General features: G+C 34.5%; 2 protein-coding genes and 1 pseudogene across 2 annotated transcripts in view; 1 reads left to right on the top strand and 2 right to left on the bottom strand.

Annotated features, from left to right (window-relative positions):
• LOC136388356 (NKG2-A/NKG2-B type II integral membrane protein-like) overlaps window positions 1-23,718 on the bottom strand; it is an 85,549-nt gene that overhangs the window by 40,858 nt on the left and 20,973 nt on the right. The window lies entirely within an intron of this gene.
• On the top strand, window positions 1,918-22,623 carry LOC136407086 (NKG2-A/NKG2-B type II integral membrane protein-like). Its single transcript, XM_066387893.1, has 9 exons — window positions 1,918-1,987; window positions 2,048-2,104; window positions 2,481-2,579; window positions 3,069-3,126; window positions 3,567-3,735; window positions 9,755-9,858; window positions 10,080-10,183; window positions 20,031-20,115; window positions 22,557-22,623. The coding sequence occupies exons 1-9, from the start codon at window positions 1,918-1,920 to the stop codon at window positions 22,621-22,623; spliced, it is 813 nt and encodes a 270-aa protein (XP_066243990.1).
• On the bottom strand, window positions 8,858-9,562 carry LOC136375686 (syntaxin-7 pseudogene; annotated as a pseudogene).

Below are 23,718 nucleotides of genomic sequence, written 5' to 3'. Positions count from 1 at the left end.
CAAGTGTAAGAATTTCCTGTCCAAACTTTAAGTGACGCAGTGATGAGCAATCAACCTTTTTTTCCTTAGCCTCACCATCAGTCTTCACAGGGCAGCCTCTGAACCACAGATATTGTTTGATCACAGGAGCACCCTGATCTCCCCGGAAAGGATGCAGGACTTTCTGACTCCCACAGGTATGTGTCTTTATTCCTCTCTCTCTCAGTGGCACAATTTATTTAATGGAAAATTGCACAGGCTAGATGTGATACAATGGAAGTACCATTAATATAGAAATAAATCTATGAAAATATTGGTGTCCTTATTTGTACAAATTAGGGTAAAGAGAGTAAAATAAAATATGAAATATGTTGGAAGATATCTTAAAATATTTAAATTTTTGCCTGTAGAAAATTACTAGAGCATACACCCAGGTGTATTTGGGTTTGAAAACCAATATAACTTAAAATGACATCCCATACATAGCATGAAGAGAAAGTACTAGTAACTTTGGATTTTGAAATTAATAGATATACTTTTATTTTAATTTACCTTATACTTTAAAAATAGATTCTTGAAATGAATTTGCCAAATTGTGAAGGTCAAACATAATTCCTTCTAAATGCAGTTCAATTAAATAAAAGCTGTTTGGTAATACAAATTTGGATTTAGGGATCTCTGAAAAAATGCTTATTTAAACTTAATTATAAACAATCAAAAAACTTTTAAGAAATTGGACAAAATGTTAGAAAAAAAGATACCACATTGATAAGAAACTCCTGTAGAATGAATTATATTACATTATCTGATATAAATCAGAAATAATAGAACAGCAACTGAGTTAAAATAATTAAAATGAGTTACATATTGAAAGGTTATAAATGTTAGCTTGCGTTTTAAGTGTTTTACATGCATTATATTGTACAAATTTTTGTTCTAACTTTAGATTAGTAAGTTCAATTCTAGACACTGAATAAATTTTAAATGTCATGCATTACAAATTTCAAAGCCAAAATTTTTCTAGATCTCACAGACTATAGAGCCCAGTGACTGAATTACTAAATTACAGTGTCTGATTTATTTCATTTGCTTAAACATTGAAGTTACCTACTGACTTTGACGGCCATAAGATGTTTCTGGAAGTTTGCAGCAAGAGTGTTTTTTTTATAATTGACTACATATTTATTTATTATTTTATGATATCATATCTTAACCATTAAATATATTGCAAATTACTTGTGTAAACTACTTAGTATTTTTTAAAATCCATTATTGTTCTATTGCTTTATTATTTATTAAGGTTTGGTTAACTTTAGTTGTCATGTAACATTTTATAACATATATAATATTTTACTAAATTTTAATTTTTCAAGACCCCACAATTATTCAAATTAAAGTATTTTTTGATAGTCCTCATCTGCCCTTAAATAAATTTGACTAAATAAATCTTTATATACAGGAAACTGCTATATATGGGAACACTACTAGTTCCCCAACTTTAAAGCACTCAATCTTTAACCATTGATGCATTTAAAAATTGTCATAAAAACTGTATTTCTTTCAATACAGCCTTTTAATTTTCACAGTTATTCTAATAGTGTTAAAATTATTCAGTGGGCTCTGACTTTAATAAACATGTTATTATTCTGACTTTCTCTATTCTTCACTAAGTTCTACTTTTCATTGCTTCAAACAATATAGTGCTAAATATAAGATAGCATTTTAAGAGCCATTATTCTATTATGAAATACTTATTTAAATCCTTAAGTAAATTAGAACAAGACTTCACTTTGGTCCAAGGCAAAGTGAGTCCTCTTACTTATCTCAGACTCCACCCACAGTGACTATCATAGGGATCTTGGCATTATTCATATCATTTATTTACCACTCAGGTATTGTTATCATAGGCACCATCCCTGGTCTGACTCAGCTGCAGAGATGGAGATCCATCAAGAAAACTACTCAGAAATGAGTCTGGCCAAGGACACAAGGGGACAGAAAGTGAGAGGTAAGAGAATGAAAAGCTCCATTTAAAAAACTGAACAGTAAATATTTTATGTGGGAATAAACTTTCAAAATACATCTCCCGATCTTCAATGGAATGACAAGACTGACCACTGCAAAAATGACACATTTAATAGACACACAGTATAACTCTTCTACTATGTGCAGATGGCATGCAGAGGTGTAGTGGACCAAATAAGTAATTAGCTCACCTATTTTTGAGTTGTGAGGATAGGAATTAAAGTTGGGATACAGTGTAATAATATGAAATCTGAGAATGAATTTTATTCAGACATTGTTGTAAGGTGTAGTCTTAGACCAGCAACTCTTAGGCCGTTGTTATTTCCTGAAAATGCAATGGTGTTTCTAAGAGAAGATTACAGTGGGAGTTATGTATTTGGGGTTCAAGATGATGTATATGATTCCTTGTGCATGTGGGTTCTTTTTTATATAAACTATCTAAGTAATGTCTCCACCTATCGATTCTCTCTCTGCAGGTTCATCATCACCTCCAGAGAAGCTCATTGCTGGAATCCTAGGAGTCATCTGTCTCATCTTGATTTATGCTGTAGTAAGAGTGTTGCATTTTATTCCCTGTGAGTAAGTTGTTACAATATTTTCAGAGAACTTCTCACTTGAATGAATCTCAGTGACTCTAAAATTTTATAATATTATGGAACAGAACTCTGATTTTTAAAGTATGCATTTAGAGTAAGTGTGAAATGATTATTTTGAATTTATCCAGGGTATAAATAACAAAATAATTTTAGAGAGTAGTTTATATATATCCACATATATTTTGATTTTATAACTGAAGGCATACTTTAGGCACATTATTAATACAAATTAATTTTTGAGATTGGTTAATCCAAATGGAAAAGAGATGATGAAGTTTGGTTCTCTTGGATTTTGAATATTTTTTCTCTCAAATCATCATTGCTTCATCTAATTTTTTTGGTAAAATCAATTTTATTCTAAATTATTCTAATCCTAGACAATATATTATATTTTAATGTAGAAACAAAGATATTAGGGTTCTAATTAGATCAATATTAATTTTTAATAAGAATTACTTTTTTTTCTAGCTAATGTAATATTGAAGAAAAATAAATCTTCCTTGACAACCAAGAATCAGACAGGTACATAACTCTTTTCTAAGTTTTGATATTAGTTTTTTTTTTTTTGGACAGGGACACAAATTATCATACTATCCAATGAATATTTATAAATAATGAGTACAGAAGAATGTTTCTTATGGAACAATATGAAGAAATATTCGTTTAAAATCATCATACTCATTGTTGCTTATTGGCTGAAAACAATTCTTGTATTCTACAAAAGTGGTTTTATTCATTGACATTCAGGACATTTAGAGAGTGGATACTTTTGTGTGTTTGCTTCATACGGGCACATAGATTAGGGAATGAGAAGCTGACCCCTCTCTGTGAGTGCGTTGGCTTTTCTACAGACCAGCCGGTGAGGATATATATATAAATACCTGCACAAATGTGTGTGTCTATACCTATGCAAACATGTAAATTAATTTTCATATTTTAGAATTCAAATAGCTTTCGGATAATAACTCATGATCTTTCTTCAGCCTATCACTGTGGTCGTTGTCCAAAGGAGTGGTTACTATATTCCAACAACTGCTATTATATTAGTACTGAAAGAAAAGCCTGGAATCAGAGTTCACTTGCCTGTGCTTCTAAGAACTCTAGCCTGCTCTACATAGATAATGAAGAAGAAATGGTAAGATTTTAATTGTTTCCAGCATTTTGTTTACCAGGTCAATTTGGTCTATATTTGTAGAATTCATTCTTATTTTTGTATATGTTTGTGGTTTATGTCTTTTAAAGGCTGCTAATATTACATTGTTTGACTATAATATTTTATTTATATTTTATGCCACTAATGGTCATTTGATAATTTCCAGTTCTTGATTTTTGTAGACAACCATGCCTCTTTTCTCCTAAATTGTGATACTTAATTTTACCATACCTCATGGAAAGTGAGCATATCATTATTTTACAGATCAATTACCAACTGAAAAGCACCATGTAATTACAAATTAGATTATGAAGTAGAAGTTACTAGTCCACAAGTAGTTGCATTCTGTGTACCCTCTCTTAACTTCTCTCCTCCTCACTTAATCACTATTTTGATTTTTATATTAAAAAATATCTTTGCTTAATGTTGAACTTTATATAATGAAAATAATTTATTAAGCATTTTATCTGTCTCCTTTGTCTCTCATATGATATTTTTGAAATTTATCTGTATTACTACATTTATCTCTTGTTAAATTTCATTGCTCTATTGTATATACATGACATTTAAATTTTTTCTATTCAGAATATAATTGTTTTTTTAATGTGTAGGTATTATGAATAATTATTTTATAAAAGTCTTTGTGTATGTCTTTTTCCCAAATATTCTATTGTATTTATATTTAAAATAATTTATATTATATATAAATATTACACACATCATATTTATGTAGCATATTATATTTAAAATATAACAATAATTTATAAATATAATTATATTATAATTGTATATGTGTATAGTTAAAATTTATTATCCTCTATGCATCAGAATGAAATAGCATCATAAAAGTTTGTATATGTCAAATATATTGGATTATCCGAGCATTTTCAAGTTTATTGTGTAAATACACATTTTATACAATACTTTCATGACCCAAATCTTAGGTATTTTCATGTTATAAATTCTGATCATTTTATAAATGTATTACTATGACATTAACAGGAATTTTTCTGATTACTGATGGGTTGAACACATCTTTGTAGGCAATAATCACTATGAAAGTCTCTATTATGACAAAGAGCAGACTGTCTCTTGAATTTTTCCTCTATGCTGCCTGTTATTTTCCTTAGTATAAGTTGTTATATTTGAGGTTTGTGTTCTTTTTAAAATTTATAAGGTGTAATTCTTTTTGACTGTTACTTACATTTTTATTTTCAGATTTAATTCTTTTAATGACCTTAATATATTTATGTTGCCATAGTACAATATCTCATTTTGGGCACTAGGGAGTATTTTAAACCCAGCAAAAGTTAGTCAATATTCCTGAAGATAATATGCTACACTACTCTTTAGGGCTTATCTTTATTTTATTTATTAACTTCTTCATTTAGATCTATAATACATTGAGAATTTATATTTTTGTGTTGCTGTGTTTGTCATGGTGTCTGGTGAGATTTATATTTTCTACAGTATTATTTAATTGATGGGGCATAATTTATATTAGATAATTCTTTTCTCATGAATAACTTTATACACATGCGCCTCTATATATTTTAACATAAAGTATAAGAAATCGTTCCTTCATTGTGTCTCAAAAACTATTTTTCTGTTTCTTCTATTTTCAGACAATATTTACATCTCTATTAGTTTTTGATACTGTTCTAAAGTCTCTGAGTCTCCGTTAATTTTTGTCTTTCTCTTTAGCCTCAGGAATTATAATTTTTTTCTTTTGTCTTTCAATGTCATCAATTCATATTCTGCATCTCAAAGTTTATGTAAATGTATGGAATTTTTCAATGTAGGTATTTTTAACTCTGATTTTTATTTGATTTATTCATATTATTTTTATTTCTCTAATTGTTCTGTCACTGCCATTATATTTTTATATTATTAGAACATAGTGTATTTTTCTTTTTCAAGTGAGAGGAGGGGAGATAGACAAGCTCCTGCATGCACCAAGACCGGGATTCACCTGTTGACCCTCATTTGGGGCTGATGCTCTGCCCACCTGGGGACACTTACAACTGAGCTATTTTTAGCACCCGAGGTAGAAGCTCCACATAGCCATCCTCATAGCATGTGTCCTGGGCGCTGGGGCCCATGCGCTCAAACCAATCAAGCCATGGCTACGGCAGAGAAAGAGAGAGAGAGGAAGAAAGGGGAGGGGAAGTGGAAGAGAAGCAGATGATCACATCTCTTGTGAGCCCAGGAGAATGACTGAGAATGAACCCAGGATATCTACACGCCAAGCAGAAGCTCTATCAATGCGCAAACTGGCCAGGTCCTGAACATAGTTTGCATAATTTATGTATAAATATAAATTTAAATTTATAATGATTATTTAAAAATCTTTTCTAATAACTTCAACATTTTATTCCAGTAAAAGCTAGATTCTATTGACTAATTTTCCCCAGAGAGCATAGAAGACATTTTTAGGTTCTTTGTACGTTTTCTAATTTTTTATAATTACATATTTTTGATAATATAGCATAGTATAAATTCTGCTTCATCTTTCTTAAATACAGTTATTTTTGTAATTTGAATAGCTTTTACTATAGAATCTTCTCTTTTGTAGTGTGTTTATTCAGTTTTTAGAATTCTTCTTATTTATTTGTGTAACCTGGCTTACCCAGAATTTGCCTTGTGTATGCAAAGCGTGGTTGAAAACCAATGCTTTTTAAAAATGTATCCAAATACCTCATCAATACATCAATATTGCTTCCATTCTTTGCTACTTGATGTAGTATCTGTGTGTGTGTGTGTGTGTGTCTGTGTGTGTCTGTGTGTGTGTAGGAGAGTGCTCATTACTTTAAAATCAGTTCTCAAAGTCCCCATGGGTTTTCATTTTAACTGGACCATTCTTGTATTTTCTGCACATTTTTTCATTTTTTCCCATCAGCCAAGCATGTGTAGAGATCTGATGTCATCTCTATTATTGTACTCTCATTTTAAAACCTTCTTATTATATTTAGTGCTGACACTGTGCTTGGCAGAATGGAAAGCACAACTTGGACTACAAAAGTGATGGTCTTCCTCATTTATTAATCAGTGCATTCAGCACTCTGTTGAAAATTCAGTGGCAAGTCTGCCCATGTGGCAACACCATTGATATTTGCAGCCCTCCTTAAATTGTAAAAAGCATCATTCTTACTCACTGAGCTAAGATAAGAATTAGGGGAGATCTGGGAGCATTTTAGACAAGAAGAAACAAATTTGCTCTATTCTTACTTAAATCTTTAGCAGCTTTTCCAATAATAAATTATCATAAGTTTTTATTAGTTTCTGCTCAACTTTCAGAGCTGAGAAATTGTTGTTTTTGTTCATTTGTCCTTTTCACTTAATCATACCAATTCATTTTTCTAATGGGTCAAATATGTAAAAATATAGATAAATTGTAAGACTATCACTTAGAAAGAAATAACTTTATTTTTTTATTTCTAAAATTATTTTTGTGTTGCCCTGGCCGATTGGCTCAGTGTTAAAGTGTTGGCCTAGGATGTGGATGTCCTGGGTTTGGTTCCCATTCAGGGCACACAGGAGAAAATACTATCTGCTTCTTTGTGGCCATGGCTTGATTGATTTGAGCACATTGGTCCTGGGCACTAAGGATGGCTCAGTGGAGCCTTTGCTTCAGGTGCTAAAAATAGCTTGGTTGACAGTATGCCCACAAAGGAGCAAAGCATCAGCCCCAGACAAAGGTTTCTGGGTGGATTCTGGTCAAGGTGCAAATAGGAATCTGGTTGTGTATCTCACTCACCTCCTCTCACTTAGAAAAGAAGGGGAAAAATCATTTAAACATTACCTTCTCTTTCAAACTGTTATATAAGAATATTATAAAATACAAACTAGAATCTAGGATAATACTGTTTATAGTATTCAGATTAGTGGATTAAAACAGAATTGATTTAAAGAGAAAAGTGAATTAATTGGCAAACATCTAATTCCTTATTTAATGAAGAATGGTTCAAAATGTTTACTTATGTATAAAAGTGAAGAACAGTTTGAAAGCTTATATTATATATTGTGTACTTTTATCCAAAAGTGGTTCTTTAAATTGTCAGATATAAAAACCATCATGATGATGCAAAGCACATCATCAAAAATATAATGAGCCTGACCTGTGGTGGCGCAGTGGATAAAGTGTCAACCTGGAAATGCTGAGGTCACCAGTTCGAAACCCTGGGCTTGCCTGGTCAAGGCACATATGGGAGTTGACGCTTCCAGCTCCTCCCCACCTTCTCTCTCTGTCTCTCTCTCCTCTCTGTCTCCCTCTCAATCTCTCTCCTCTCTAAAATGAATAAATAAAAAAAATTATAAAAAAATATAATGAACAATATTCTAATAACCATGCATGGTGTCAGATGGGAACCAGACTCATTGGGGTGACCATCAGTAGAGGTATACAAATGTCAATTCAACATGCTGTAAACTCAAAACCAAAACAATCTTGAAAGTTTACTGTAATCTAAATTTAAAAAAAATGTTTATTACCTGTATAGTTTGTTCTTCAAAATGAATTCTCTGAAAATAAGAATTTGGCATTTCCTAAGGTAAATTTATTAGTTACCAAATCATTCCATTGTTTAATTTTAACAGAAACTGAATTGAAAATCTCAGCATAACAAGTAAAAATCAGAGCCAAAATAATGATGATACAGTCATTTAAAATATAACAATTAAGGACCTGGTCAGTGGGCTCAGCAGTAAAGTGTTGGCATGTGGAAGTCCCCAGTTTGATCCCCAGCCATGGCACACAGGAGAAGAGCCCATCTGCTTCTCTACCCTTCCCCATCTCCTTTCTCTTTGTCTCTCTCTTCCCATCCCGCAGCCAAGGCTCTACTGGAGCAAAGTTGGCCCAGGTGCTGAGGATGGCTCCAAGGCCTCTGCCTCAGGCACTAGAATGGCTCCAGTTGTAACAGAACAATGACCCAGATGGGCTGAGCATCATCCCCTCGTGGGCATGCCGGTGGATCCCAGTCGGGCGAATGCAGGAGTCTGTCTGACTGCCTCCCCGCTTCTCACTTCAGAAAAATACAAAAAATTATAACAAAAATCATACAGCAAAAAAATATAAAGGTTAAGAATTTTGTTCCATTCTTCATTACTATTCCAGTTGTAGATTCCTATACTTTTTTAGTGGCTTGCGCATCTCACAGAAACATGCAAAAATTCTTTTCTGGTCTTCTGCTGCCCTTGACAGTTACTGGTTGACCTGTTAAAAATTCATCTCTACATTTTCAACTTTAGCTTCCATGCTATCTATCATAGGTCCTTGCTTATGAATTCTCACTCTCAAATGTTTAAATAGTTCAGTAACATCCATATTATCTGCTTCAAGGTGCCTAACAAAAGACTCTCCCTTGAATAAAGCAGAGGTCATCCTCTGTCATTTCCTCATCCTGCACCTGCACTTGAGGTTGAATTTGGCTTTTCCAGGATACAAGATTTCTTTGTTTTGAGCTCTTCTCAAGGAAACCTCCAGATTCTCTGGAACTGGCTCTTAATTTGAGCAACAAACTTTCTCTTTTTCAGCAGCTTGTTCTGGACCTTTGGAAAGTTTCTCAGTAATGTGATCTCAGCCACTAAATGATCCTGCTGTATTTTCTTTGGTTGTTGTTCACTGGGGGATGGAGGGTAGAGATCCAAACCCTTTAATAGACTTATCTGTTTCTTTGGCAAATTGGTTAAAACACTGTTGCTTATGTGGCAGCTATTGACTCAATTCAGATGAATCTTGAGGTGTTCCAAGGTGATTCAGGGTCCTCTGTATTTCCACTGAACATGTGTGATCCCTCAGGGTGTTGGACATGCTGGGCCAGCTGGGTGGGTCACCAACAATTCCGGGAATGTATGACGTGGTTGATTTGCTGATTTGCTTATTCATTATTTTCATCACATGCTGGTGTGCTGTTTACTGAGCAGTCAGTCACCTTGACTTTCTTAACCTCTTCCCCCTTCTCTAGCTTTTACTTTGTTTCTCATAAAATTTGTTTTCTTACAGAATTTTTTGAGCATTTTCAACATGTTATCATGGATTGGACTCTACCACAGAAATAATAATAATTCATTGTTTTGGCTAAGTGGCTCAGTTTTGTCTTCAGAACAGTAAGTCTCCTGAGAACTCATATAATTTTTGCTTTCATGCTTGCTAAGTCAGGAATTAATCTTTGAAATAAAAAGCAGTGTGTGAACAATTATATAAACTGTTTCTTAGAAAAGTTATGAGAAATATCTAGATTTATATTACTATTACTCTAAATACTTTATTTATTACAATATTAAGTTATATATTACCAGATTAATGATTTATTATCTTTGTATTTCAGATCCTCAACAACTGCAGATTTGGACAAGAATTGTACATTTGCGAGATTTCAGTGGCCTCAGACGCTCCATTCTGCATCCTGCTCAGAAATAAGAACATATATCTGTAAGCACTTAGCACTTTAGCTTACTTAAATTCAGTAAAATGATAATCTCAGCATCGATAAAAAGCACATTTTTAATATCTTCCAGAACATTTCATTTACATTTATAGAACTATTTGTTAAGATATTCTTTTGAGACCATTTTTAGGTTCACAACAAAATTAAGAGATAGGTACTGAGATATTCTATATTCCCTCTGTGCCCACACATGCAGAGCCTCCCAGTGATCAACATCACTCATCAGAGTGGTACTTTTGTTACTGAGAATGAATCGACTTTGCTACATTATAGTCACTTAAAGTACCTTATTTACCTAACTCTCCATCCTTTGTATTCTAGAATCATTTTTAAATTATATATATATATATTTAAAAATATATATATTAATTTAAAAAAATGTATTCAGGTACATATACATTTCTAAAATTTCAGGTGTTTATTAAAATAAATCATGTATAGTTTATGAATTATAACAAGATATATTATTTCTAAGTCTATAATAATGTGAATTACATCACACATATTTTCAAATTAATTAATTTGACCTAGCCCTTGAATGTTAAAAATGAGAACTGGCCTGACCTGTGGTGGCGCAGTGGATAAAGCATCAACCTGGAAACGCTGAGGTTGCTGGTTCAAAACCCTGGGCTTGCCTGGCCAAGGTACATATGGGAGTTGATGTTTCTTGCTCCTCCCCCTTCTCTCTCTCTCTCCCCTCTCTATAATGAATAAATAAAATCTTTAAAAAAAAACATTAAAAAAATGAGAACTGAACATCTCAGGAGTAGCATGTTGTATAAGTCAGTCGTGCCATTAAAGAGAAACCAAGGAGAGCTTGGTTTAAAGATTATTAAATATTGTTTGTTGTGCTAGACTTCAAGCAAGGTTTAGAAGAAAATTATAAAATATACCAGAGGGTTAAGAAGAGTACAAAAGGTGGAATCACATGGGAGCCAGGTGCACTTCTTCAGGATGGGTGTTAGGCTTCATTGAAGACAACATGTCTGCAGACAACTATATGCAGACATGTTCACTGGATGCTCTGCGACAGAGTAGATCCAAGTCTGAGGCCCATATTGCTGAAGATGAATCTCAAGCTGTGCCAACAAGCAGGAAGACCTCCCTACCATTGTCAGAAAACAGAAGGCAGAGGAGAGGGAACTCTGACTAGACAAAGAAACTTGCTGAGGGGCAAACACCACAAACACTCCCTGCATGCGTGCAGCTGTCCATCACACTGCTGTAGCCACAGAAGAGAAAACACTTGAAACTCTGAATAGTGCTTTTTCTGAAGCATCTTTATCATGCTTTTTAAAGACAAAACATTGAGTGAGCTGACAGGGAGAAAAAATTTATAGGATCTAGCACCATTGTCTAAGAAAGGCAATAAATATATGTTTGGAATTGAAAGTAATAAATTTTTAATTAACAGTTAAGTTATTATGCAACAATCCCATGTTTTTCTATATAAAATGATTTGAATATACCCCAGTTGTTCAGAGATTGGAACCAACATATTAATTAATCTTCTGAGTCTATTTTTTTAATAAATTTAATTGGGTGACATTGGTCAATAAAAGTACTTGGGTTTCAGGTGAACATCTCTATAACATTTTAACTGCTCATTGCGTGTGCGCCATCACCCAAAGTTAAATCATTTTTCGTCATTGTATATTTGTTTCTCTTTACTCCCCTCCTCACTCCACCCCTTCAACATTTATCTATGTCCCTGATCACAGTGTTATATCCCAACTGTGTGTGAAATCATACAGCTCTTAGCTTTTTTTGATTTACTTATTTCATTTAGTATCATGTTCTCAAGGTTCATCTATGGTGTCGCAAATGTCAATCTGTCATCATTTCGTATGTCTGTGTAGTATTCCACAAACACACCACATATGTATCAGATATTCTTTATCCAATCCTCTATCAAGGGACACTTTGGTTGTTTTCATGACTTGGCTATTGTGAATAATGCTGCAATGAACATGGGGTTGCATGTGTCTTTATGTACTAATGCTTTCAATTTGGGGGGGGGCGTAGATAACTAGAAGAGGGATTCCTGGATCACATGGTAATTCTATTCTTAATTTCTTGAGGAACCACCATACCATCTTCCATAATGATTGCACCAGCTTACATTCCCACCAGCAATGAATAAGGATTCCTCATTCTCTACTGCCTCTACAACATTTGTTATTACCCGTCTTGTTGATAAAAGCCAATCTAACAGGTGTGTGCTGGTATTCCATTGTAGTTTTGATTTGCATTTCTCTAATAGATAACAAAGATGAGCATGTTTTTATATACCTGTTGGTCATTTGTATGTCTTCTTGGGAGAGTGGGTTTATTTTGGTGCAGTATTATCAGTGATTAGATTCATTTTTGGAAGAAGGGTGATTTTCCTGGCTAACAATCAGTGTCTTTTGGCATTTTTTACATGTCTGTGTTAATACTCTTTTTTATTTTTGATATTTTGAAAATATCTTGTTTTATTAAATTCTCTGCTGACCCATTTTGACACTCTTAATTTCTATTCTTAAATACATACTTTGATGGAAACACTAAAGTGTCCCAACATTCTGAACAGTTTAAAGTATAACAACCAGAAATAAACCCATGCCTTTGTGGTCAATTGATATTTGACAAAATAGGCAAGAATATACAATGGAATAAAGACAGTCTCTTTAATGAATTGTGTTGGGGAAATTGCACAGGTACATGCAAAAAAAACCCCAAAAAACAATGAAACTAGACCACAAACTTACACCATTCACAAAAATAAACTCAAAATGAATAAAAGTCTTAAATGTAAGTTGCAAAACCATAAAAATATTGGAAGAAAACATAGGCAATAAACTCTTCAGTATCTCTCATAGGAATATTTTTGGCCAATATATCCCAATGGGCAAGTGAAATAAAAAAAAAAATAAACAATGGACTATATCAATCTAAAAAGCTTTTGAACAGCAAAGGACACCATTAACAAAATAAAAAGACAACTCACACAATGGGAGAACATATTCTCCAATATGTCTAATAAGGGGTTAATAACCAAAATTTATAAAGAACCTCTAAAACTCAACACCAGGAAGGTAAATAATCTAAATAAAAAATGGGCAAAGGAACTGAATAGACAGTTCTCCAAAGATGATATACAGATGACCAATAGGCACATGAAAAAATTTTCAACATCATTAATTATCAGCGAAATGCAAATAAAAACCACAATGAGATACCACCTCACACTTGTCAGAATGGCACTCATGACTATGGGCCTACAGCAGACCGAGTAACCCCTTGCTCGAGCCAGCAACCTCGGGGTCACTGTAAAATGTTATATGACACAATAAAGTTAACCAAACTTAATAAATAATAAAGCAATAGAACAATAATGGATTTTAAAAAATACTTAGTAGTTTACACAAGTAATTTGCAATTTATTTAATGGTTAAGATATGATATCATAAAATAATAAATAAATATGTAGTCAATTATGAAAAAACACTCTTGGTGCAAACTGCCAGAATCATCTTATGGGGGTCAATGTCAATAGGTAACTTCAATGTTTAAGCAAATGAAATAAATCACACTGTAATTTAGTAATTCAGTCACTAGGCTCTATAGTCTGTGAGATCTAGAAAAATTTATCTTTGAAATTTGTAATGTATGACATTTCAAAATTTATTTAATGTCTAGAATTGAACTCCTAATCTAAAGTGAGAACTAAAATTAGTAAAATACAATGCATATAAAACACTTAAAACTCAAGCTAACATTTATAACCTTTCAAAATGTAACTCATTGTAATTATTTTAACACAGTTATTATGCTACTGTTTCTGATCATATCAGATAATGTAATATAATTGATTTTACAGGAGCTTCTTATCAGTGTGCCATCTCTTTTTGTAACATTTTGTTCAATTTCTAAAATGTCTTTTGATCGTTCATAACTAAGTTTAAATAAGCATTTTCAGAGGTTCTTAAATAGAGATTTGTATTACCAAACAGCTTTTATTTAATAGAATTGCATTTAGAAGGAATTATGTTTGACCTTCACAATTTGGTAATTTCATTTCAAGAATCTATTTTTTAAGCTGGAGTAAATTAAAATAATATACATATAGAAATATATTTATTAATTATAAAATCCAAAGTTATCAGTTCTTTTTATTCATGCTATGGGATGTCATTTTAAGTTATATTGGTTTTCAAAGCCAAATACGCCTGGATACATGTTCTTTAATAATTTTTCATAGCCAAAATTTAAATATTTTAAGATATCTTCCAACACATTTTATAATTTATTCGCTTTACCCTAATTTTTACAAATAAGGACACCAATATTTTTATAGATTTGTTTGTGTATTAATGGTACTTCCGTTCTATCACATCTAGCCTGTGTAATTTCCCTTAAATGAATTGGGCCATTGAGAGAAAGAGTAGAGACACATACCAGTGGGAGTCAGAAAGTCCTGCATCCTCTCCGAGGAGATCAGGGTGCTCCTGTGACCAAACAGTATCTATGGTTCAGAGGCTGCCCTGTGAAGACTGATGGTGAGGCTAAGGAAAAAAAGGTTGATTACTCATCACTGCGTCACTTAAAGTTTAGACAGGAAATTCTTACACTTGGGCAATTTTGAAGCTGACTTAACTCATCAACCCTCAGAATATAGGACTTTGAGCTTTAGGTACCTCATTAATTTGTCTATTGGTAAGCGCCTCTAAGAAATATTTATTTCTGGGACAAAAGATTTGACCACTCACGTTGTTAATTTATTTCTGTTCTAAAATCACACACACTGAAAGCGTAGACCTTGTTCAGAGTATCTGAGAGGGCAGTTCCGTTTTAGTCTTCTGAGATAACTCCATTCTGCTATCCACAGTGACTGCCCCCACTTGCATTCCCATCAACAGTACACGAGGATTCCCTTTTCTCCACATCCTCACTAAAACTTGTTTGTGGACTTCTTGATGATAACCTTTCTAACAGGTATGAAGGGGTATGTCATTGTGGTTTTAATTTGCATTTCTCTGATGATTAGTGATGTGGAACACCTTTTCATATGTCTATTGGCTTCTTTGGAGATGTGTTTAGTTAGGCCTTTTGGCCATTTCTTAATTGTAGTGTTTGTTTGTTTTTGGTTTTGAATGTTATAAGTTCTTATAAATTGTGGATATTAAGCCCTTATCAGATGAACTGGCAAGTATATTCTCCCGTTCAATTGACTGTCTTTTCATTTTGGTGATGATTTCTTTTGCAGTGCAAAGGCTTTTTGGTTTGATATCATCACAATTATTTACCATTTTTTGTTTCCCTGGCCTGAAGTAATATGTCAGAAAAACTATTGCTATGAGAAATGTGTGAGATTTTATTGCTATAGCTTTATGAATCTGCAATTCCACTTCTGGGAATAAAGCCAAAGAAACCTAAAATGTAAATTTAAATAAATATATGCATTACTGTTCACTGCAGCAATATTTACAATAGCCAAAATATGAAATCACCTCTAGTTTCCATCAGTAGATGAGTGGATAAAAAAGCTGTGGCTCAGCGGTAGAGCGTCGGCCTGGTGTGCGGGGGACCCGGGTTCGATTCCCGGCCAGGGCACATAGGAGAAGCGCCCATTTGCTTCTCCACCCCCCCCTTCCTCTCTATCTCTCTCTTCCCCTCCCACAGCCAAGGCTCCATTGGAGCAAAGATGGCCCGGGCGCTGGGGATGGCTCCTTGGCCTCTGTCCCAGGCGCTAGAGTGGCTCTGGTCGCTGCAGAGCGACGCCCTGGAGGGGCAGAGCATCTCCCTCTGGTGAGCAGAGTGTCACCCCTGGTGGGCGTGCCGGGTGGATCCCGGTCGGGCGCATGCGGGAGTCTGACTGTCTCTCCCGTTTCCAGCTTCAGAAAAAAAAAAAAAAAAAAAAACAACTGTGGTATATTTACACAATGGAATACTACTCAGCTGTAAAAAGAAGAAAATCTTACCTTCTGCAATAGCATAGATGGACTTGGAGATTATATGCTAAGTTAAATAAGCCTGCCAGAAAATGACAAGTACCATATGACTTTACTTATATGTGGAATATAATGAACAAAGTAAACTAAAAAAAAGAGAAACAGACTCATTGATACGGATAACAAACTGACAGATGTCAGAGAGGTAAGGGTTTGGAGACGGAGTGAAAAGGTAAAGGTATTGATTGAACAAAGGGAAACCTCATAGAGACAGACAACACTATGGGAATGTCAAGAAGAAAAGGTGGTGAGAGGCGGGGGAGGAGGGTAAAGGGGAGGATAGATGGTGAAGGAAGGAGACTTGACTTGGGTTGGTGAATACATAATACAATATGCAGATATGTATTTTGAAATTGTACTCCTGAAGCATATAGTTTATTAAACACAGAATTTTATTATTGCAAACAAATACAATTTAAAAAAGAGTACAAGAATAAAAGCTATCTTAGAAGTTTAAGTTCTACTCTTCAGTATTTTTAAGCAATGTTGCAAAATAATGGCCTTACTTAATTTTATTTGTACAGTCATTATGTTATTTATATTATAATAGAAGTAATAAAAATTGTAATCCCATTAAAAAAAGGTACACAATGGTAGATGTTATTGATACTTTAAAGAACTGCTACATTTTTAACTTATGGTAACTGTTGCAAATATTACTTTCCAAACTTATCTACTCTTTCCTACTTCTTAAAATCACTGCAGTTTATTTTATTATGTTTATATAAATCACTTACATTTCCCCTGAGAAAAATAAACACCTCTTTGAAGGATTAAATATAAAACAACAATAAACCATTCCATCATGTAATAAATTAAAATATTAAATTACCACTCATTATACTAATCACTAGCTCTTCCCATTACAATTAGTTGTCTGTATGTTAATACATATATTTGTTGTGAATGTCAAAAGCCCATCTAACTATGTAAGAGGAAAACAAAGGCAATTTTAAAAAATTTTATCTATCTGAAACTGGGGAGGGCAGAAAAGGTAGACTTTGAAAACACAAGTTAAAAGACACATTAATATCAGAAAAATAAAACATTAAATCTAAATTATCTATTGTATATCAGATAGAGTACTTTTTATTCTTGTCATATTGTATCATAAAAAGTGAAAATGATTATATATCATTGGTAAGTAAATTTAAATAGAAAGTACCATGCGATTCAGCAATCATACTTCTAGGTATATACCTAAGAAAATGACATAATTATTTTGAAGAGATATGCATACTTTTGTGTTCCTTGAAATATTCTTCACCTTAGTTGAGCTTTAAAAGCAACCTTAGTGTCTCCACTGGATAAATGGATAAAGAAAATTTTATGCACATACACACACATGCACATATCTAACACAGAATGGACTATCATTCAGCCATGTGGGAAAAAAACTTCTGTCATTTGTGACAGGGATGAACCTGAAGGCATTTGCTTCCTGAAATGAGCTATACAGAGGAAAACAAATATTTCATGGTATTATTTATATGAGAAATTTAAAAATATCAAATGTGTAGAAAAGTGATTGGCAAGGTCTGGGGTGGAGATAATGAAGGAGGTTGGTAAAGGGTACAAACAAAAAACATGAATACAGCCCAAGGATGTCACATATTACATGGTGACTATAGTCAATAACACCGGAATGTATAATTAAAACTTACTAAGACATGCAACTGGAACTTTGATGTTCTCTCCTAAGGAGAAGAAAGGTAACAAAATGAACCCCAGATTATAAAAGTTACAACTGATAAGCAACCCTGTTGAATATGAAAAGTTATAAAAAGAAAATTCTATAAATTGTTCATTACAAAATTGTCATGGGGACGTAAAGCATAGGGAATATAGTCAGTAGTACTGTAATGACTGTATATGAAGCCAGGTGGGTCCCAGACTCATTTAGGGATTATTTCAAAAGTTATATAAATGTTTATCCACTATGATGTACACCTGAAACTAATATAAAATATATTAAATCTCAACTGTAATAGCAGAATAAAAAATAAAATTTTATTTGAACACATAAAGAAAATTCTATAATATGGTTTTATTCTATTCTCTTATTAAAACTTTTAAAAGCCCTGTGAACAATGTCATTACTTATTATCTGTTATATTCTGAGAAGTATAATAGAGGTCAGAAACTTATGGGATGAAAGTATGGTCCTAAAAGCATGCACTTCATTACCACAAAAGAGAAATGACAACACAAACAAATATTCCCTAAAGAATATAATATACATGTTCATTAAAAAAAAGAAAAGGTTTACAGAAGTGTTCCTTTTTTAGTAGAAAAAAGTCTAACTTATTTAAAGTTTTAAGCTTAATTTTTCTGCCATCAGTTTTTAATTTTCTGAACTAGTATAATAAAGCACTGTTTATGGCATCAAGGAGATTTTTTTTATTACACCATTGTAGAGGGAAATAATAATGACCAACGTGTTTATTTTGCCACCAATTAACTTATTTGTGAAATTTAGTCTAAAATGAGTTACCAGAGAAATATTGAAAGAAACTTAATGGCCTTTGATTATTGGCTCAGTGGTAAATTGTTGGCCTAGCGTGTGCACATACCAGGTTTGATTCTTGGACAGGGCACACAGAAGAAGTGACCCTATGCTTCTCCATTCTTAGCTCAATAAAAGCAACGCTCCCTCCACTGAGAAAAGAGCAGTTCTTTTGGTTTCTAGAAGGCAGGATCTCAGAGCTGGAGATTTTTCTTTCCTTATTGTACAAAGATGGTATGGATTTATAGTTAGAATCAACCCATTTTTGAAAAATGTAGATTGTAAACTGGGCAGAGTTCCTCTTTTATGCTTTTTTGTGGAGCTAGACAATTGTATTTTCTGTAACTGCTGCTTCAAAAATCCTTCACTTTTGTTACTTGCAAAATGTGTCAGTTTCATATTTGGGGAAAGGTTGGATGTGGGAGAGAAACAGGCAGCATGTTTAATGACTGTGGCCCTGAACAGAGATCCTTTTGCAGGATGAGAGCCTCACAGTGTTGACAGAGTTAAGAAGATGATAGCATGTCAATAAGACTGAGTTATCTATTTCTTATTTGTTTTTTTTGTTTGTTTGTTTTACAGAGACAGAGAGAGAGTCAGAGAGAGGTATAGATAGGGACAGACAAACAGGAATGGAGAGGGATGAGAAGCATCAGTTTTTTGTTGCAACACCTTAGTTGTTCATTGATTGCTTTCTCATATGTGCCTTGACCGCGGGCCTTTAGCAGACTGAGCAACCCCTTGCTCAATCCAGAGACCTTGGGTCCAAGCTGGTGAGCTTTTTTGCTCAAATGAGATGAGCCCGTGCTCAAGCTGGCAACCTCGGGGTCTCGAACCTGGGTCTTCCGTATCCCAGTCCGACACTCTATCCACTGTGCCACCATCTGGTCAGGCTCTTATTTGTTTTAATATATAATAATCTTGCCCTGGCCGGTTGGCTCAGCGGTAGAGTGTCGGCCTGGCGTGCGGGGGACCTGGGTTCAATTCCCGGCCAGGGCACATAGGAGAAGCACCCATTTGCTTCTCCACCACCCCCTTCCTCTCTGTCTCTCTCTTTCCCTCCAGCAGCCGAGGCTCCATTGGAGCAAAGATGGCCCGGGTGCTGGGGATGGCTCCTTGGCCTCTGCCCCAGGCGCTAGAGTGGCTCTGGTCGTAACAGAGTGACGCCCCAGAGGGGCAGAGCGTCGCCCCCTGGTGGGCGTGCTGGGTGTATCCCAGTCGGGCGCATGCGGGTGTCTGTCTGTCTCTCCCCGTTTCCAGCTTCAGAAAAATACAAAAAAAAAAAAAAAAAATCTGGCCACTGGGTGGTAATCTGGGCCTCATGTTCCCCAGCAGCTGGGGAGCTGGCACTGGTCATCACCACCCTTCAGGACCTGGATGGCAGCCAGGTCCCAAGAAAAAGCCGTGTGAGAGTCAGGTGAGCAGAATTAGTTAAGCTTTTAATTAACTCATCCTTTCCTGTTGGTAGGAATGTGCAGACATTCAAATCTTTGAATATACTTCACATGAGAATAGGCCACATACTGATGCAAGTAACAAAACAGGTTACAAAGCTTTACAAAGGAGAGTACAGAGGCATAGCAAGGCTTTAAAGGGGGCACTCAGCAGACCTAGGAGCCCCCAAGAATCTGCACAGAGATGGAGAGATCTGGGACCCCTCCCATGCCTGGGAGCACAGCCACCCTGGTGGGCATGCCAGGCACGCGTGTGTTTACTAACAGGATAGGACGTTTGAAGGCATCCAGCCAATGCACCCATATGTAGCTAACCAGGGCACATCTAGACACACTCAACTGAGGTGCACCTGGGGACTTCTGCCTGCCCTGCGGAAGTCCTTAGTCTGTGCGTGCTTTAAACCTCCTCTACATCTCCTAATTCTCAGAGATCCCAGTTGTGAGTCATCATCGACTAAAGTGGTCACTGTCTCTGAAGTCAACATTAAAGTTTTCAATAATATTTATTGTTATCTTGTCATGTGAAGTCCTGAGAGAGAGTGCTCTGAAGGTGGTTAATCCAATGTGCAAGCGAAATCTTACCCACAGAAGGGAGTGAAGGAATGCAATACCGTGCATGGTCCTCAGAGCAGATGGGCCTCAGACTCCTCAGTAGTGCAGACCAGTGGGGGTGCAGGGGACACTGGGGAGGAGTCAGGGGCATGGCTGGCCACTTGGTCACACTGGTGATGACTTTTATATTCTATGGGGAGACGGCACAAGGGCATAAGCATGTATAATAAGGATAGTTTGAACTTTCTTTTTTGTTTGAGAAGTTTACTAGACATTATGTATTATATAAAAAATTATAACAATTGACTTCCCAGGTTTTATTTTTTCAAACACGAATGATAGAGTTTTAACTGAACTTTAGTAACCTTGGTTTTTAAAAGTATGGTCCCCTATTTTCTAATGGTTAAACAACCTTCTCTTTTCTTTTGTTCACTTCTTCCTTCTTTTCCTGCCCTCCTCACACATCCTATTCCTCATATTAAATTCCCTCTTCTAAACTTTTTTCTCATTAGCATAGATTTTAAAAATCTGAAACCTATTTTACCTTATAGTGGTAATTTAAATTTTAACCACATAGTTACATTTTAATAGCTAAAATTTCTCTGTGAAAATGTTAAATGAAAAGGATTCTTTATCTTGAATACTAGCATTTTGATCTTGGAGTTAAGCTTATGGGCTTAGTGTATGTAATAAACCTATTGGGAAACTGACCATTTCAAATTCATCCTGTGAGAAAGACCCCAGGGAGAGTCAGCAAGCAATAACAAAAGATGCTGGATTCCTTGTACCCTAGCAAAATGTGAAGTTAATGGGTGTTAATCATTAAAAGTATATGTATTTCTTATAGGAAATATGATAAATATGAAATATTTAAAATAAGACACAATATGAGAAGGATAAATGATCACCCATTGCTTTGCTACTCAAAGTCTACTAACCTTTTGGTGTTGTTTCTTTGTTTCTTCTTCTATATTTTTTATCTAGTAATTTTTTCCAGGACTGTACTTGTCGGTGTATAGTTTGCTTTGTTACCTTGGTCAGGAATCCTGGTCGCAGACAGGTTCCTGGCAGCTAGCAGTACTCTTTCTCATGGCTACAACATATTCTAGTGTGAAGTTATAATCTCCCTGTACTTTCTTTTTATGGGGCACATATATTAAACACAATATTTGGTACCTGTAATCTTAGATCCATGCATAAAACCCATAACATAAAGGAAACTGGAGAAAAATACTCTTTGTTCATTTCATTCTTATGTATCCATTTATAGTTTATATTTTGAACTACCTTCATTTAGTAACTGCTGAATTACCCTCCCCTCCCTGAAACATCAAAAATTGGTTTTTCAGTCCCAGGAAATTGACCTCCCAGGTCCTGACATTCAGTTTGTTCTGACACCCAGTTCTGCTAGCAGTCTGTGTGTCTATCTAACCAGTTCTATTTGGCTGCTTTTTAAATATTAGCATTATAATGCTTCAGCCACTAATAATATCTTAGCACTACAAGCCTAGAGCTGAGAGCTGAGAGCGCATCTCTTTTACTTTCCCCTAGATACATTATAACCATTCAGGATATGAATTATTTTACCTTCAATTTCCTCAAGAAATATAAGATGAATTTATACATAAATACTAGGGAAAAAGCTACATTTATATGTGATTAACACAAAAACTTGATCATTGAAACTAGAAATTATATTCTTAGCATATCAAGTTACTTTTCTGAGGTGATACACAATGATTATTTTTTGAATTTTATAGATAAAGTAATTGAGAGAAACAGTATTATCTTCCCATGTTCTCAAAAAATAGAAAGTGAAACATTAACACACCAAACCCTTGTGTTATCATAGCTCCGACATATCTCCTCCCAAAAAGGATTTGAAGTTACCCGCCATCAATGGAAAGAAAAGGAGCTAAAATCTGGGAGTACCTAGAATGTGCTAGTAACTCCGATAATAATTAAAACATCGAGTAATGTAGTTTTGCTCTCATTTTACAGATGAGAAAAATAAGATGCAGTTTTCTTTTTCAAGATCACAGAGATAGGGATGTTACAATCCTAATTTGTTCAGAATTTGAACCTTGGTCTATCTATCTCCAAAGCTGATGCATGCCAATATTAAAAGCAGAAAACACAAAATCCAATAAATAAATAAATAAACAAAAAACCCCAATTTATAAAAGACTGGAGAACAAGATAATAAATATTCCCAAAAATATATATATATATATATTTAAAAAATCTATTGCATTTTAACCTAAATCTTAAACCTTCACTAACAGCCAATGCAGAGTGAGAAGTCTCTCTTTCCCTCTTCCTTTCCTAGAGCCATGGCTCTATAGATTTGAGCATGTAACCCCAGGTGCTGAGGATTGATCGGTGAGCCTCTACCTTAGGTATTAAAAATAGCTTGGCATCTTTTCATATATCTGTTGGCCATTTGTATTTCTTCCTTGGAGAAGTGTCTGTTTATGTCCTCTTCCTTTTTTTTTTATTGGATTGTTTGTTTGTTTGTTGTTGAGTTTTATGAGTTCTTTGTATATTTTGGATATTAAACCCTTATCTGAGCTGTTGTTTGAAAATATCATCTCCAGTTTAGTTGCCTGTCTGTTTGTTTTGTTGTCTGTTTCTCTTGCTGTGCAAAAACTTCTTAGTCTAATGTGGTCCCATTCATTTATCTTTGCCTTCACTTCCCTTGCCTTTGGAGTCAAATTCATAAAATGATCTTTAAAACCAAGGTTCATGAGTTTAGTTCCTATGTTTTCTACTATGTATTTATACTTTATTGTTTCATTATGGAATAAACTATGGTGTTTCCTAAAAAAACTAAAAATAGAACTACCATATGACTCAGCAATACCTCTACTGGGTATATACCCCCAAACTCAAAAACATTGGTACGTTAAGACACATGCAGCATCATGTTCATTGCAGCATTGTTCACAGTGGCCAAGAGATAGAAACAACCAAAAAGCCCTTCAATAGATGACTGGATAAAGCAAGATATGGCA

This window comes from Saccopteryx leptura, chromosome 1, assembly GCF_036850995.1.
Source record: "Saccopteryx leptura isolate mSacLep1 chromosome 1, mSacLep1_pri_phased_curated, whole genome shotgun sequence".
In the NCBI taxonomy this organism is placed as follows: domain Eukaryota; kingdom Metazoa; phylum Chordata; class Mammalia; order Chiroptera; family Emballonuridae; genus Saccopteryx; species Saccopteryx leptura.
Note: the sequence above shows the minus strand (reverse complement) of the source record. Positions and strands in the feature narration are given on the sequence as shown.

What these genes read in the sequence shown, in the direction of transcription:
- LOC136407086 (XM_066387893.1), top strand. Translation starts at nt 1,918, where the DNA reads ATGGAGATCCATCAAGAAAACTACTCAGAAATGAGTCTGGCCAAGGAC. An exon ending in ACCAAGAATCAGACAGGTAC is followed by an intron (nt 3,127 to 3,566) that starts ATAACTCTTTTC and finishes TCGGATAATAAC; the next exon opens with TCATGATCTTTCTTCAGCCT. An exon ending in TAGATAATGAAGAAGAAATG is followed by an intron (nt 3,736 to 9,754) that starts GTAAGATTTTAA and finishes GTTTTCTTACAG; the next exon opens with AATTTTTTGAGCATTTTCAA.